General features: G+C 46.1%; 1 protein-coding gene across 2 annotated transcripts in view; it reads left to right on the top strand.

Annotated features, from left to right (window-relative positions):
- Nucleotides 1–1,230: 1,230 nt before the first annotated feature.
- The window catches only part of ROR1 (receptor tyrosine kinase like orphan receptor 1), a 400,273-nt gene continuing 384,716 nt past the window's right edge, over nt 1,231–16,787 (top strand). The window contains exon 1 of one of the 2 annotated variants that reach the window (XM_067006696.1): nt 1,231–1,459. In XM_067006696.1, the coding sequence (XP_066862797.1) occupies nt 1,369–1,459 (91 nt within the window). In that variant the 5' untranslated portion in view covers nt 1,231–1,368. The remainder of the gene's footprint in view (nt 1,460–16,787) is intronic. The other variant, XM_067006694.1, reaches the window with a different exon arrangement.

Here is a 16,787-nt window from a genome sequence, read left to right as displayed (position 1 = left end):
GGAAGATTCAGGAGCTAAATGCACACAAAGCACTAGGCAAATGGGAGGTATTCAATAAATGATTATCTATACTGTGGGCTTCTTGGTGTTCCTCTAGGCCAAGACTGACTGGTGTCTCTTTTTGCTCTTGCATCCTCATAGCCTAAAGCAGGGCCTGGAACCCAGCAGGTGCTCACCATTCCATATGATCAAAGCCCCTCTCCACAAGGTCATGAGTATTTATGTATCGCTTAACCAGGAGAAATGGACAAAAACATACTGTTAGTAGGAGACTTTAATGACCCCTTTGGCCGAGCAACGGGACAAAAAAATATGCAAAGACACAGAAGGCCTAAGAAACATAATATAAAGGTCAAATTGAGATAGTCACCTATCTCCACATTCTGAAGACAGAAAAAAAACCTTTCAAGAAACCAAGGGGACATTGACCAAAACTGACCACAAAGAAATCCTCAATACATCTCCATAAGGAAACAGTACAGATGACATTGATTTCGATGCAGTGAAACTAGAAATTGAAGACAAAATGGGAAAACATAAATCACTTGGGTCAAAGAGAAACTCAGAAGGGAAATTGCATAGTATCACTAAACGTTCTATTACCCGGGGTCACACCGCTAACAGGGGTAGAGCTGAGGCCGCTAGAATCTGGGTCTCCTAAGTCATTCAGCCACGAACCGCTTTGCGAAGCCCGACAAGTCTCCCTGAGCCTGGGTTTCCCTTTCTGTCAAATGGCCCCAAGGGCCTGCTGGGCTCAAGTCCCGCTGCAGTTTTGAGCTGTCGTGGGGTAGGCAGGGGAGGCGCGGGAGCAACGACTTTTGGGACGTCTGGGAGGGTGCGGGTGTTGAGAGGCAGCAGCAGAGGGCGCTGGGTCGCCGGCCTGGGCTCGCCTCTGCCATTGGTCGGGGCCCGGGCGCTGGGCTGGAGAGTTGGTGGAAAGTGACAAGTTGAGGGAGGCTGAGAGCAAGAGAGCGAGCGCGCAGAGCAGGAGGAGCCGCCGCGGCCGCCACGGAGGGAGCCCCGGGACGGCAGCCGCCGGGCGCAGGGCGCGCTCTTCTCAGAGCCCGAGCCAGCGAGACTCGCAGTCCGCGAGTGCGACCCCGACAGCCCGGGACTGAACTGACCGTCCGGACGCGGCGAGGCTGCAGCCACAGGGCTGGGGAGGGACCGCGTTTACGGGGTCCTGAGCGGCCGGGCGGAGGCGAAGGAGCAGGTTAGAGGGAACAAAGAACTTCTCAGACGCCCCCGGCATCCTGTGGGGAGAGCGGCCGGGACGAGGTGGCTGGGACCCCGGGCAGAGCCCGTGGATGTTCTGCGCGCGGCCTGGGAGCCGCCGCCGCCGCCGCCGCCGCCGCCGCGAGAGGAGGAATGCACCGGCCGCGCCGCCGCGGGGCGCGCCCGCCGCTCCTGGCGCTTCTGGCCTCGCTGCTGCTGGCGGCGCGTGGAGCCGCTGCCCAAGGTAAGAGGAGCATCGGCCGGCTCGCGGGCCCGCCCGGCCCCGGCCACCCTCCCGCCGGCCCGCCCGGCGCTGGGCAGACAGGAAGCGTCGCGCCCGCCTCGGGGGGCGGCCGGCGCCCCGTCGGGGGTCTTGCCAGCGCGACTCCAGGCACCGGGGAGGCAGGCGAGGGGATTCACCCGGGAAGCCCCGCTGTGGGCCGGGGGTGCGCCCGGGGACTTCTTCCTCGGCGCCCAGCCGCAGTCGTCAGCGCTGACAGGAAGCGTGGAAGGGTTGGGGGTCGTGGGGCGATGGGATGCTTTTCGTCCCCCCCATCTCTCGCCGGACCCCTAACGCAGTCCAACCGGTGTTCAGGCAAGTCCATCCTGCTCCCAAATCGCAGACGCCTTAGAGAGAGTGGTCCAGAAGGGAGTTTGTATTTTCAGGGTTGCCTGCGAGAGCCCAGGCTGTCCGCAGACCGACCCAAACAAAAGCCCTGTCCTCCTGGGGCTCGGGCGGCCTCGCATCTCCACCGTCCCCGGCTCGCCGGCCTTCTGGAGGGTCACGATGGAGGCCACAACGTGTGCGCTGCCGCCGCCGCCGCCACTTTGTGCAAAATGTGCTGTCAGAGGAGGCCTGCTGCTCCAGAGTGCGTGTGTGTGTGTTACAAACAAGGGGGGAAAAGACAGCTAATGCATACTTGATTTTGGTAATCTCCAAAGACAATCGCAACAGTTAGAGAAAGACTTCACCGAAAGCCAGAGCGTCTTAGCTCGCTGCGGGAAGCTGGGATCCTTGCTGCGTCTAAGCCGGTACACAATGAGAGGGAAGAGCCCGGCTGCGCCTGTGGGGACAGCCGATTCATTCTTTGGAGGTTGGAGGGGGAAAGTTGATTAAAGTCTCCAGGGTCTTGGGCCTCACTTTTAACATGCATCCCTTGAGGGGGTGCTGGAGCCCCTGGATTCTTCCCTCCCCCACTCGCAGCCCCAACCCATGCTCTTTTATCATGCATCTTTCATTTTTAAGTTAACGCTGTGTTTTAGGAAAAAAAGGCTCTGGGCTATTTAGCAGTTGAGGGGAAAAGATCTATTCGCTACATGGACTATGACTGCAGAATTAGTTTAAACTAAAATCTAGCTAATATTTTTCATAGTAGAAAACACACTCTGGAGGGAAGTTGTGGGTGAATTTTGATTTCTTAGAGATGACTTTGGGAAAGTAGGAACCACATTTTCCGAGGATGATCCTGAAATTGATCCTATAGTGTGGTTGGGCTAATCTGGAGGCTCCTCGGGGTAAATACAGCTCCTAATTGTAATTAAGATGTGCATCAGCAGGGAGTGCACCTTCCTGATGAAAAATCCTAATGAAATGTAAACAGCTTGGTCACATGGATGTTTGCTTCGTTGATGCCAAACATCTGGTTCCATGCCACACACCTGGGTGAAAAGTAAAGAAGGGGCCGTGCTGCCTAAAACATTGTAAACATCCTTCTGATGTCAGGTTGCCCGGTGAATTGAGGTGGAGATAACCAGGGTGATTCTAGCTAAGGCAAGGAAGGCTCCTAGCATGGGGCCTTGATTACTTCGGTTATATCCTCTGTTCACTCTACTTCTACATAAGCTTTCAACGGTGGTTGCTTTTAGATCATGGGGAAGGGGAGGAAGCGGGGAGGGTACAGTGCACCTTTCCTTGGTTATCTGCCTTTAAATAAATGTACAGGCAATGATTTTGCTGAGTGTAAGACAATTTTGTCATCAGCAGTCACCCAAATTCTGTCTTGTTTAATTGTCTACAGGCTTAAAAAAACTTAAAAAAATTCCTCACAGATTTATTGTTTCTTTGTCTAAAATGTATAAAAGCTGCCAGTTTTGGCCACTTCTTAGGTCCCATTTCTGTGGGACCTCCATGCATATGAATTAAAATTGTTTTTTTCTCCCATGAAAAATTTTTTTTAAAGAAAGTATTGCCTATTCTGAACTCTTCAATATTGAGCTAAAATCAATTATTACTGTCTTATTTATTGTCTAATAAATCCCTTTCCATTTCTGTGAATGCTTGATATTTTCTCTGGGGAGAAGTCTTCTAGTGGAACTCAGATTTACCTTCTTGTCTGATCCAAGATTCTTAAGGTAACTCAGCCAGAGGCTCAGGAAATCAGCCTAAGGGGAGATATGTTTCCTTTATTTATTTATTTTAAAAGTGCTCAGCATTTCTCCCATCATTTCTCTATTTTGTTAGCCAGGAGGAGCAAACCTTTACATTTGCTTTTTCTGGTCTGTTCATTGTTTTCTCCCCATCTTCCTCTTACGAACCCGGAGCTAAACCTCTCTAAGAAGCTGAAGCCGTGATAACTGTACCCAGAGCTCAGGGCCTTTAGAACCCACCTAGGCCTCTCAGAATCCTGTAGATTCTGTGGTTTGGCTGCTTGGAGTCAGAAGGGGGTGGCCTGCTACTGTTTGCTGTCATTTTGTAAACTTTCCAATGATGTTTTAATAGGTACTTGTCCTGTCGGCTTCTAGAATCAGAATCTCTTGAGGGCAACAGGACTGTTAGCTTTCCTGGTGAAAACACTGGAGACCAAGTCATCCAGCTGCATCTTTATTAGAGACACCTGAAAATCCTACTGGGTGAGCCACACAGAGGCCTAATTGACAAGGGGTGTGGTCCAACCGCCTCTGGCAGTGTGTTGGGAATATTTAATTTTTAATACTGATTCAGTATACCTGATTGCTGTATTGCTATTCTGATACCTGGGATTATCTTTCTGGTATTTAGTTCGGAGTCCTTTTACAAACTTAACTTTGGTCTGTATTTTCCTCTCTCCATCTCCTGCATGGTGAGCATAGGCCTCAAATGAGAATTGAAAGTTTCTAAATGGTGTGTTACTTGCATTCATTAGTGTTCAGTTTGGCTGTGATTTGGTGATACGACATACCCCATTTCAAATATTTTTGAAAATTTTACCCAGCATCCTATGAGGAAAGGAATGCTCTGTAGACTATATATATATAAAATGTACATATATATCTATATAAATGGCATATGTTTATACACATATATAGTAAGTGGGCCATAGATTTTGTTGAATGAATGGAGAATAACTTTTTTGGTTGTACGTAAAATTGTTGTGTTATTTGCTTTTCCTAGTTAAAAACTCAACATGGCGTATTTTCAAGGATTTTTCCTTTTCTTGTCTCATCTTTTAGTATGAAGGGAGTATAGTAGAACTGAACAGTAGAGCTTAATGATTATGAGCACAGGTGTTGGAGCCAACAGACATGGGTTTGAATCTTTTCTCTGCCACATACTGGGAATGGTGATTAGTTTTTCTCAGCCTTACCTGAGTGTTATGAGATCTCAATGAAACCATGTATGGCAAGTACTGGAGAAGAGCACCCAGCCTAGAGGGTCTTAACTTGGGGGTACCTGAAATTAAGGCTAGGAAACCCCCCAGAAATAATACACAAAATTTAATGTGCATTTTTGTGGTTGTATGTTTCTAGCTATAGTCTGATTTTTTAAGGAAACTGCAATCCCCCCAAAATAGGAACCATTGATTTGGAGTGTTTGGTGCTTGGGGCAATGAGTTGCCTTTCTGGGTAGGTTGCAAAAGGTTGAGGGTTGGTGGGGGTGTCCTGGGCCTTAGCCCAGATCTACACAGTCCATGGGGCCTCTATCTCTCCTCACTTTCTGCTTTCTCTCCCACCAGGCCGGCTGTTATTGGGCCTGAGAGAAGCTGAAGAATGGTGTCAAATCCTTTGACCTCTACCAGGAATGTATTTCCCTGAACCCAAGCATTCTGAGATGCCAGTGTTTGCACAATTTATTTAACAGACACTTGCATAATCCTTACAATAGGCCAGTCACCGTTCTAAGCATTTTGCAAGTATTAACTCACTGAATCCTCACAACAACCCTATGAGGGAGGTGGCATAATTAGCTCATTTTGATTTAGGCACAGAGAGGTTAAATTACTTTCTCAAGGTCACATGGCTAGGAAATGGCATTGCTGGCCTTACAGAGGCTAAGAGTTCATGCTCTTATTTAACTGCTGCCCTAGACAGTCTCTCCTGGTTTAAGTCTTAAAATTTACACTATTTTTATGTTATGTAGGAGCCAAAGGTGCCTTTTCCCCAGGTTTTCTAAGAGCAGCAAAGGGATGTTCTCTTAGCCATATCTAGGGGTTATAATACATGATTGGAGAAGGCCAATTTCAGTTTTCCTTCCTGTGCTGGAGTTGCCTGAGCAAGACCTGCTGTAACTCAGAGATACATTGGAATGGCCTCTATAGTCTGCACTTCTGATCAGGAGGAATTATATTGTTGTAATGAACTGCACCTTGGATGCGGTTTGAGGAGTGTGTCTGGCAATTCCTTCCAACCAGTGATGAGACGTATTTTGATGAAGTGCCTCTGTATTTGCATCTTGGTGTACAATTTGGGGTGTAGGCTGAAAAGGGGTGATTTATTAGAGTGTTCTCTAGTGGGAGAGCTGGCTTGCCAACTCCAAGTTCCTGATGTGGATCAGACCCTCGCAAATCCAGCCCCATCTGGGAAACACTTAAGTCTCCGAGGACTTTCTCAAACAGAAGAGCCTCAGCTTGGCCTTACCTAATCCCCAAGGTGTGTCAGGAGAGCCTGTTCTGTAGACAGACAGAAAGGAATAGTCTTCTATGATTCTGAGAAAGTTCTCTGGAGTTGAAGGGGGGGGATGATGGGGTGGGGGCTTCGGGTTGGAGGAACTCTTCGAGATCCTTAACTAAATGCAGCTGCTTGTTACACGGAGCCTGACTTGCATGCCAGGAATATCTAAAAAGCTAACGAATACAAAATAAAAATAAACAGCAGTAAAAAGGCTCTCTCTTTGTTGCAGTAAGCTCGGTTGGGGTTTTCAGCTTGTTTAGGAATGGGATAATTGTGGCATCCACTTTATTTTGGTAAGGCAGTGAAACGTGGATTGATGTTATGTCATTGGGATGCTACCACCACCTGAACTTTTTCCTTCACACCTCCCCCCTCGGAACGCCCAGGCATGTACAGCCACAGGGCCTGAGTCTCAAACTGTTGCCCCTGAGTGAATTACATTGAAAGAGGGCAGATAATTTAATGGGATAATGTTGGCAGGGCCAGCAAATTTCGCACCCCATCTCTCACTAATAGAAAGGCAGTAGAAGGCTACAATACCCTCAGATGAAAAGGTTGTATAAAAAGGTTCTGCTTAACAGTCACTGTCTGTCCATAAATAAGGTTCTGTAGAGTTTTGATCCAAAAGCTGTTATTAAATACTGATAAGCCAACCCTTATAATGTTTGGCCTGCTTACATTTCCTTTTTTTTTTCTTCTCTCATAAAACCATAGATTTTTTTTTTTTTAAAGAGGGGGAAGGGACCTAAAGATCAACCCGTCCAAACTGTTTATTTTCTCAAGTATTTCTGTACAGAAAGGACCTTCTTTTATAACTGTTTAAAGAGGAGGTATGGAGTAACAGAAATGGAATGGGATTTGAACCTGATAGACTGGAGTTTGAATTGGAGCTTTGCTGCTTGCTGGCTGTGTCACCTTAGGCAAAGTTCTTTGACCTTCAGAGCCTCAGTTTCCTTCTCTGCAAAATGGGGATAACAGTAATATCTGACTCACAGGGTTTTTGTGAGAATTAGAGGAGATAATTGACATAAAGCACCTAACACAGCACCACAGACCTAGTAGCTGCTTTCATCAGCAGGGTTTGCTGGAGAAATCAGAACAAGTGGTTCCAAAACAATGAGCATTGTGCTGTGAGATACAAACCAAGACTCAGAGAGCAGCAATTTTTTCAAGATGGTAGGACTCTTGAGTGTTCTTTTTTACAGGGAGCACATAGATATTCTAGATGTGAGCAGTCCCAGGCTAGTGCTGGGGACCTGGACTGGAGAAGATTCCACAGGGCAGTTTTGCAAAGCCTTAAAACAAAGGCTTTTTTCAGAACAGTGAGCTCTTTGGGGAAGAGCAACCCCTCCCTGGTGCTTGGTGTAATTCCAGAATCCTGCAATGGGGAATGTTACATTTCAGGGACCTCCACTTGTAATCTGACCGTTTTTAGCTCCAATATCCAAATAATCTTGCTGAGCACAACTTGAAAGAGAAGGATAATGGCTGGAGGAAAGAATCCTGAGGTGCTCTGTTAGCCATTTAAAATTTCTGAGTACAAAAAAAAGTTCACGTTACCCAAAGAGAGAAGAGTAAAGAAGTGTGTGGGAAGGGGGAGGGGAGATAAAAACGAACCCGGTCTAAAGACCAAGACAGGTTTGTGGTTTTATTTTTATTTTTTTATTTATTTATTTTATTTAATTAATTAATTTTTTTTTGCGGTACTTAGGCTTCTCACCGCTGTGGCCTCTCCTGTTGCAGAGCACAGGCTCCGGACGCGCAGGCTCAGCGGCCATGGCTCACGGGCCCAGCCGCTCCGCGGCATGTGGGATCTTCCCGGACCGGGGCACGAACCCGTGTCCCCTGCATCGGCAGGCAGACTCTCAACCACTGCGCCACCAGGGAAGCCCCACCAGGGAAGCCCCTGTGTTTTTATTTTTATTTTTATTTTTCAACAGTAAAGCTTGTCATTTAATGCATTTCAACTTATGTTGGTTTTATATTTATTATATGCAAGATACGGTGTTAGTGCCCAGGAGTAAAACATTATCACTGCCCTCAAGGAGAGATGGAGGAGGGACATTCTTACTTTTTAAAGAACCTACTATGTGCCAGGCATAGTTCTTTATAGGTATTAGGTTTATATGTCCCAGCATCCCCTTGAGGTTGGACTTCTGACCCCATTTGTCAGATAAGGAAATCGAGGCTCAAGTATTGAGGAAAGCATCTTAGCCAACCTCACAAAACTATTAAGTTGGGTTTGGCATTTGAACCTAGGTATTTGGACTCTCAGGTGTATGCTATTTCCACTGTCCTTGAAGTGTAATTGGAGAGGCAAGATGAACAGATATGTACCTCCACATGCCAACTGGTTCTCCCATAAGTGAATTATAGGAAAGGGTTGTGAAAAAAGGACTTTGGGAACACAGGGGTAGAAGACATTAATTCTCACTCGGGGAATTGGAGGGTCAGAGGGAGAAATCTGTGCCCTTCAGTGGCTTATTGTGAGGATGCAATGAGATAATGCATGGAAAATGCTCAGCATCCTGAGTGCTCAGCTGTAGTTCTGTAGCCAGAGAGACGCCTGGTCAGGATTTATCTGTCTCGTAAGCCTGTGTGCTCTTAATTGTTCTGATGTGCTCCTTTTCAACAGGCATGTGGTTTGTAGGAAGAGTAAGTGACTGTGCAGCCCCCAAATAGAAGGGAACCCAGTTTCTCTGGCATCTTCCCCACCTGCCCTAATCAAGAGTTTTGGATTCAGCTCTGCTTTGGGCAGGGTTGGGGTGGAGATTTGCACAGGCGTGAGTTTGGAGAGAATCATGAAGCCTAATCATAAACCATAATACTTCTGGAACTCTAGCCAGGACCTGCCATGTTCCCCATTCATTCTCTGATCATACATTTTTCTCTGTACTTACTCTGAGCCAAATTTTTTCCTAGTCACTAGAGACATAAAGGTGAATAAGGCTAGGTCCTTCCCTTGGAGGGTTTTTCAAATGGCAGGTCTGTGGCAGAGATCGCTAGCTGGTCATCAGATCTGTTTCATCTCTTCCTGGACACATGGCTAGACTACATTTCCCAGGTCCCTTGCAGTTAAACTGAGGCCATGTGACTAAATATTAGCCAATGGAATGAGGTTGAAAGCAATGAGTGTCACCTGCACACCTGATCCATAAAAAACTTCCCAAGCAGGATTGCTATGATCCTGTATGTGGAAACCCTAGAAGTCATGTGTTGAAGATACCACAAAATGGAAACAGCTTGGAACCCACCCTTAATGACTGCCCGGTGGAAGCCGCCTGCCAGTCCACACTTGTTTAGGTTTTATGTGAGTAAGAAATGAACTTCTGTTGTAGTGAAGGCTGAGATTTCGGGGCTTATCAGTTACAGCTGCTAATGTTATCCTAACATTATTTATATAACTAACATTTTATATCTATCTATCTATCTATCTACCTACCTATCTATCATAGCTGTAAACCACAGTGCACCATGAGATGAATTTTGTGGGTCTGAATCACTATTTTTAGAGAGAATGTAATAGGAAATATCAGAGTGCATTACATTAATCAGGTGAATATTTAGGGAAACTTCAGCTTCAGTTTGGTATGTGCTGATTTGGGTTATTATTGAGCTCTCATGATCAAAAGTTTGAAAGTCACTCTTTTACTGAAGGCATACAAGTCAACAGCTCTGTACAGCAGAGTGTGGTAGTTATGATAATAGTGGTAAAGTCCCAGTGCTATAGAGACTCAGTTAACGAGTGCCTAAGAAGCAGAAATGGCAAAAGGGGTTCATCTTTCCAGTCAATTTGTATTGGCTGCCTGTGGTGCAGTGTTGAAAAGGATTCTGAGGTTTCTTCCAGGGTCTCTGGGAGGGAATGCTGTGATCTGATAGCAGCATCTGCTGTGGGCTTGGGAGGAGGAGTAGAGGCTCAGACCTAGTTTGCATCTGACCACTTTGCAGGGAGTCTGGGCTCCTTCCAATGAATTCAACCCCTTCCCCAATTATTTATGGCACACACAAATGGTGTCTGTAGCGCTGTGCTCAGCACTGTGGGGATTCTAGAAGAACTATGACTAGCCCTTGTGGAGTTTACATTTCAGGGGCAATAAAATAGACACTTGTGAAATAACTGCAGCCAGAGAGTGCAGTTGGCAATTACAGATGCAGAATGCCTAGAAGCGAGCAGTCTTTCTGGAGGAAGTGGGATATGATACAAGCCAGAAAAGATGGGAAGGATTGAGATGGAGAGAGGAGAGGAGCTGGACATTCTGCCCCTGCCCTGGTCTCCAGGGACTTGCCCAGGCTGTCCAGGCTTCTTCAGCTGGGCCTTCACCCTGGGATGAAGCTGATCTTTGGGAATGGCAGAGTCATGAAGAGGAAAGAGGGCTTTGAGTGGTGCCTTCATGTGTGTTTTTTTTTTTTTTTTTTTTTGTGTATGAAAGGAGGAGGGGAAGGGAGGAAGAAGCAGGATTTTACTGGAAGCCTGATAACTTATTTTTCTCTCCAAAAGAGCGTCTCAGAGAATTAAAACTCCAGTACATTTCAGGACTGCTTGTCAAAGGTATCATGTATCTTATTCCCTCTGCTGCATCAGTTTTGTTTTGTAGTGAAGGTCACTAAATCCCAGTCCACCTTTTGCCTGCGTGATGAACATCATAATAATTGAGTAATACACATCAAGAATCCTGTGTGCCAAGAAATATTTTAAGTTCTTTTAACTATTTTAACTTGAATGTTCTTCAGGGAAACCCTATGAAGTAGGCACGAATTATTAGCTCCATTTTCCAGATAAGAAAACTGAGGTACAGAGAAGGTAGGTAACTTGATCAGTATCAAACAGCAAGTTAAGTGGGAGAGCCAGGATTTGAACCTAGTTGTCCCGAGTCTGGGGCTTTGTCCTTGATCATTAAGCTATTTTACATCTCATTAAAAAAAAAAAAAAAAAAACAAACACTACCTGATGATTCAGATTCTCTGTAAGATCCCAGTCAAATAGCTGAGTCAAAATAATTATAATTGAAGCCTCCATTTGTACAGGGCTTTGCAGCTCACTAAATTATTTCATGTATATTACCATTAATTTTTCAAATAATCCAGTGAAATAGAATTTCTTTCTTTCTCTTTTTTTTCTCTCTCCCTTTTAAAATTAGGCCTGTGAGGTTGGCAGTTCACCTAAAGTCACTACAGCTGGTGGAGCCTGTCTGAAACCCAGCCTCTTTGACTTCAGGCCTTTAGTGCTTTCTGCACTAAGCAACTGGGGGAATTCCCTGATGGTCCAATGGTTAGGACTCTGTGTGTTCACTACCAAGGGTGCAAGTTTGATCCCTGGGCAGAGAACCTGTAAGCTGCATGACCAAAAAAAAATTAAGAAACTGGAATTCGTGACTCTATGTCTTGTCACTGCATTTTTACCAGTAAATGAATTTGCCTGATTCTCCTCAAATCAGCTATGGTTTTTGGAAATAGCTGTGAGACATTTGTAGGTGGAACCTGGAGCTAGGGTTCCTGTAATCTAAGAAAGTTCACTTGCAAATAGACTGAGAGAAGTTACTTAAAAACAAGGAGTTTCCTAAGTGGTTGGTGATTGCAGCATGCAGTGGAGCCAGTAATAGAAGGGCTTTGGCATCAGAAGGTCTTGCTGTGGAACTGGGCTCACCGTTTCTGGCCAGGTCAGCAAATGACTTGACCTCCCTGAGACTCACCTTCCTCACCTGTAAAACAGGAAGCATAACGGTGCCCACCTGCACAGGGTGGGGAGGACCATGGGAAGTGCACGTACAGTGCCTGGGTGGTGTTCAGTATGTGCTTGCAGCTACTCCTGTGAATTCAATGGAGAGCAGCAAGAGTGCACTGCCTCCTTTGAGATTTTCCCAGGACATGATGGATCAAAATTTCTAAACCTCAGAACCTTTCTTTTATAATATAATCATCCCTGGGGCAGACCTTCCTAGCACCTAGAACTTTTAGGTTATAATTATATTAATATTTCTTAAGCTTTGTGAAGATTGAACATCCTAAGGTAAGAACAGATCCTGCTGCCTGAAATCCTAGATTTCCTGGAAGGCTCCTCTCTGTTCTTCCAGGGAAATTGACACCATTTCCTGATGGGGTTAGGCATCCATCAAAGCAACTTATTTCACTTTTTCTCCACGAGAGAGATTATATCCTCACCTCTTGGATTTCACTCCGATCTGGTATGTCATCGTTTTTACATAATTTTCACATTTCCTGCAGAGGATTTGTTGTTTTTCTTTTCCCTACCTGAATGTTCAGTGTGATGAAAGTTAGTGCTTCTCCATATGGGCTCCCCTGAAAGGCATGCCTTAAGAAAGTAGTGCTTAGTTCCATGGTGGCTATTTACCTCCTTCCTTCAGAGAATTGCCGTGTGTCATATAGGAACTTTCAGTCACAAAATATTGCCTATTTGAGATTAGCTGTGTAGGCTGCTGACAAGCAGTAACAATTTTTGACGATGTTCTTAATCCACTGGTCAGTTACCTTCTCTTTCTCTATGCTGCTCATAGCACGCTCTGCCCACTCACATCTGGTGTCCCTAAGCCAAAGAATCAAGTGCTTTGCTTGTGGCCAGGTAGTCTTCAGATGGTCAGAACCTGCAATGGGGGCCTCCCAGGGGCCAGCTGGTAAAGGGCATCTCTCCTCCCCAGTGAGCAAGGGAAGATCTGAGCTGAGCATGCCCAGTTTGTTCTACCAGCTGTCAGCAAGTCACCATATCCAACTGTGCCTTGCAAGGAGTAGTTAAGACAAGGGGCAGCGAGAGTCCAGCACTTGCGGCACTGATTGGTTTCCCTCCCCAAGATGAAAGTAATGCATTGCTCCCTTACACTGGCTGCAACTTGATTTTATCTTAAAGGAGTAATTGTCAGATTTTATGGATGTGTTGGGATTAAAACTATATATACGTTAGTCAAAACAGTTTATAAATAACCCTCCTACCTCTCAGCCTCAGGGCTCAGGTTTAGAAAGTTTCTTGACCAGTCCAGGATGCTGGTGAAGGTGGCTTCCCTCAGACTCACGGAATCAAATCAACAGGCCAGTAGCTCTGTCTGCTGAGTGTTGGTGTAGAGGAGAGAAGGAAAGAAGGGACCCGGGAGGCACAGCTCCTTACCCGCCGAGTGACATGTCCTGTGTAAACTCCCAGGAAGTCACTGGCGATTCCACTTGGTTAAATATTTGTTTAGCAACTAAAGTGGATGCAGGAGAAATATATGGCTAGATTCTCTTCTGTAGGAAGTTTACTGTTTTTGTCAGGGAGACAAGATTGATACCCCCATATGGCATGAGAATAACTCATTGAATCAAACTCACTGTTCTGGCCTTTGTTTAGGCCCCTTTCTCTATCATGCAGCCTCTAGAATCTGTGTACTTAGCACCCTCCCTCCCCCCGCTCCACACATCTGGCTCAAGCTCTTTCTTGTCCATCTCTCCTCCCTGAAATCTTGTTCTTCAACCCCCAGTGCTCCCACATTCAGGAGTCCACCCTTCTGTCCTCCTTTCCCCGGTGCCTTCACATTCAGCCAGCATTCCCACACAGGCCTCCTAAGTCACGCTCATTTATGCCGATTTAGCCCAAACCTCAATGTTAGTGGTGTAATAATAATCACCATCATTTATTGAGCATCTACTACAGGCAACAAATCTAGCAAGGCATTCTGTATTTCGCGGTGGAATCCTATTACTTTGTCTTTCCAAAATTATTGCCCTGAATTCAGCTTCTCTCCCCTTACTTCCTCCTTTGCCCCTTTGTCAACTGGGAAAAGAAACTGCTTTTGTCCACACTCCAGCCTTGTTATGGGGAGACTGCCAATCATAACCCCTGCCCACCAGCCTCACTATGATGGGCTAATCATAGTCCATCCCTGGGATTTAGGGGTAGCCCCTTTAGGGTGGGGAAGCTGAGAGATGCCCTCAGCCATGTCTCTACCCCAGAACGAAGCTGGCACGTAGGAGAGAATGACTTAGATATTCAGAGCAGGCGCTACTGAGCGGTGTGGCAGGGGTCCAGTCTTTCCTCCGTCTCTCCCAGAATTTCTGCTCAGAGCCCGTAGACTCTGCTATGGGTGAGGTTATTGTGTCCTGACCGTGCACACATCATACCTTGCTAATCCTCACAAGAAAATGAAGTGGTATTGTTTTTTTAACCTAAAAGAAAACAGTTTGAATGCTTTTTTTCTCATGAGAAAATATATGTCCACTAGAAACAAAATCAGAAATGTAATATGCAAAAACAAAGTTTGCCACAATCCTATCCCTCAGAGATAACCTCTGATAGTGTTTTGAATACACGTGTATTTATAAGAGGAGGTCACACTTTTATTCCCAAGAGAAACTGAGGCTCAGAGATATTACGTAACTTCCCCAGTGTCATAGAACCAGCCACTTTCCGTCCTACCCACTTCCTCATGAGCAGGGACCAGATCTTTGTTAGTTAACAACTGTCTAGTTGAGTATATTTTACTTGATAGGAAATCACCAAATATGGGTCGAGGGAATGCTAAAATCAATGTCATTAAGTGCCACGAGGAAGGTGCACACGTTAAGTTTTGTAGAGCAAGGAGGAGAGAGGTGTGCATTGTTTGGAATTACTGGGAGGGTTTCTGAAGGAGGTGGAGCTTGACATGGAGAGCCGCTATTAATTTGCTTTTCTCCAATATGCAGTTTCCTGAGCGGCCCAAGCAAGCAGGGACACCTGAGCGCTTCCCACTGCTAGGGTTGGGCACTGCCCAAGACATACTGATTACATTTGAGCTGTTCTGAAAATGCAAAAGGTCAAAATGAAAATGTGTCCATGGCAAAGAGGGCCAGAGGAAGAGAGGTATAGTATCCAGAAGGAAATTCACAGGGGTTGGTGCAATAGGAAATGAAGACCTAAAGGCTTTGTCCTAAAGAAATTAAGTGGGGGAGGGAAAGGGTGAGGGTATCCCCAAACATATTATCAAGGAGCCTCTGACAGGGCTTTCAGGTGGGCCTTCCCAGTCTGTCTGCCACCCCCTCTCAGGTGTCATGGGACCCCTTTGCACACAGTGGCTTCTCTATGGGCTGTCCCCTCCCACAGAAACAAACGTCACTTCCCTGACTGACCAGACTAGATTGGGTTCCCACCCTACTTGCTTTCATAGCACGCTGTATTTAAATATATTCATCATTATGAGTTTTCATTAGGTATTCATTTGTGCAGTTATTATTTTTGTGATATCTCCTCTATCACTGGATCAGATGCTCCTTAGGGTAGGATTTGAGTCTGCATCACAGCCAGCACAGTGCCTGGGGGCCAACTGAATCAACTACTTACTTTTACTAAGCTTTGTCCTTACTTCCTAGAGACTGGGAACATTCCAATTGGCTTTACTATTACTATCTAGCAGTTTGAAAAGGCATCTTTGAACAGCTGAAAATCTCAAGGCTATCTCTTCCAAAAGATGAGGAATCTAACCCCGTAAAAAGCCAATCTGGACTCAATCAAACCTGCTGTGGGCTCTATTTTGCAGGGGAGAAGTGGGCAGCCGAGAGCTGAGCTGTTTTCCCAAGATGGAAGATCTGTGATAACTCTGGTTCTGCTGCCATAAATTAGGGTCACTCTGTCCTTAATTGGCAACACATTAAAATTCTCCCTTAAGGTCCTCCTCTTTCTCTTCTTTCATGTATACTCTGTTTGAGAGAAGATGTGGGAAATCCTGGCATCCTGCCACTGGGGAGAGGGCACAGTGCCTGAGGCCACAGGCAGGTCAGATCTGTGAGGGCTGCCTGACGATGGGGGTGGCCAGTGGCTCTTCCCTTCTTCCTCCCCTGGTCCCCTTTCTAGTCCTTCTGTTCTCCTCTCCCCTTTCTTTCTTCAGGAAATTTGAAAGTTCTCATTCCTAGGGAAATATCCCCTGGGGAGCTCTTACTTTCTCTTCTTTCTCTTAGTAAGCAGAGGGGAAAAAATTCTCTAAATTTTGAAATGGCAAGCAATTTGGATGCAAATATGGCCAGAAAGGCCTGCGTGTCTTTGCATTTCCCACAGCACCTCTTCTTAAATCCCTAGAACCATCTGCTTCAGGCCAGGCCTCCTTTCCTTCAAGCAGGAGAGAGAAAAGAGAGTTTAACAAAAAAAACTTCCGTTGTGTTTCTTGGGGCGGGAGGCAGTAGTGAAGGAGGAGAAAGGCCTGGGCTGTTTTATTTCTTGCTCTGCTGGGTGGCTTTCAGGGGGGTAGTTGGTCCGCATGCACACGGAGGTCTGCTGGGAGTCAGGAACTGGGTCGGGGCCTGGGGCTCCGGGCACTTCTCCTGGGAGCTTGTCTTGTGGCTGGCCTTGAAAGCTGATGGCTGTGAAGTAAGGCAGGGGCACAGGTCCTGGAAGTGTGGAGGACGGAGCAGCTAAGCAAGGCGCTGGGTTGGATTGGCAAAGGGGGGAGTCAGAAAAGGTGTCTCTTGGGGGGCGGTGCTCCCCTGGAAAACATGTGTCTGGGAGGCCCTAAAACAATAACCCATAATGCATTTTTTTATATTATTGATAATAATAGATGGGTTTATTTTGACAAATGTGTTTACAAAGGTCTACCTTCTGTGATATCTGGTGCTCGACTAGGTGATAAAAGCCATTTCCCGGGCCCCTCTCTGTAAGCCAGCCCTTCTTGGGAACCTCAGTTGCTCCATCATGGCCAGAACAACTCAGAGGGAAGCTGAGACCACTACATTTAAGTGCCGGATGGAGATAGGGT

This window comes from Kogia breviceps, chromosome 1, assembly GCF_026419965.1.
Source record: "Kogia breviceps isolate mKogBre1 chromosome 1, mKogBre1 haplotype 1, whole genome shotgun sequence".
NCBI lineage: Eukaryota > Metazoa > Chordata > Mammalia > Artiodactyla > Physeteridae > Kogia > Kogia breviceps.
The sequence above is the reverse complement of the archived record's forward strand: the minus strand, read 5'-3'. Positions and strand labels throughout refer to the sequence as shown.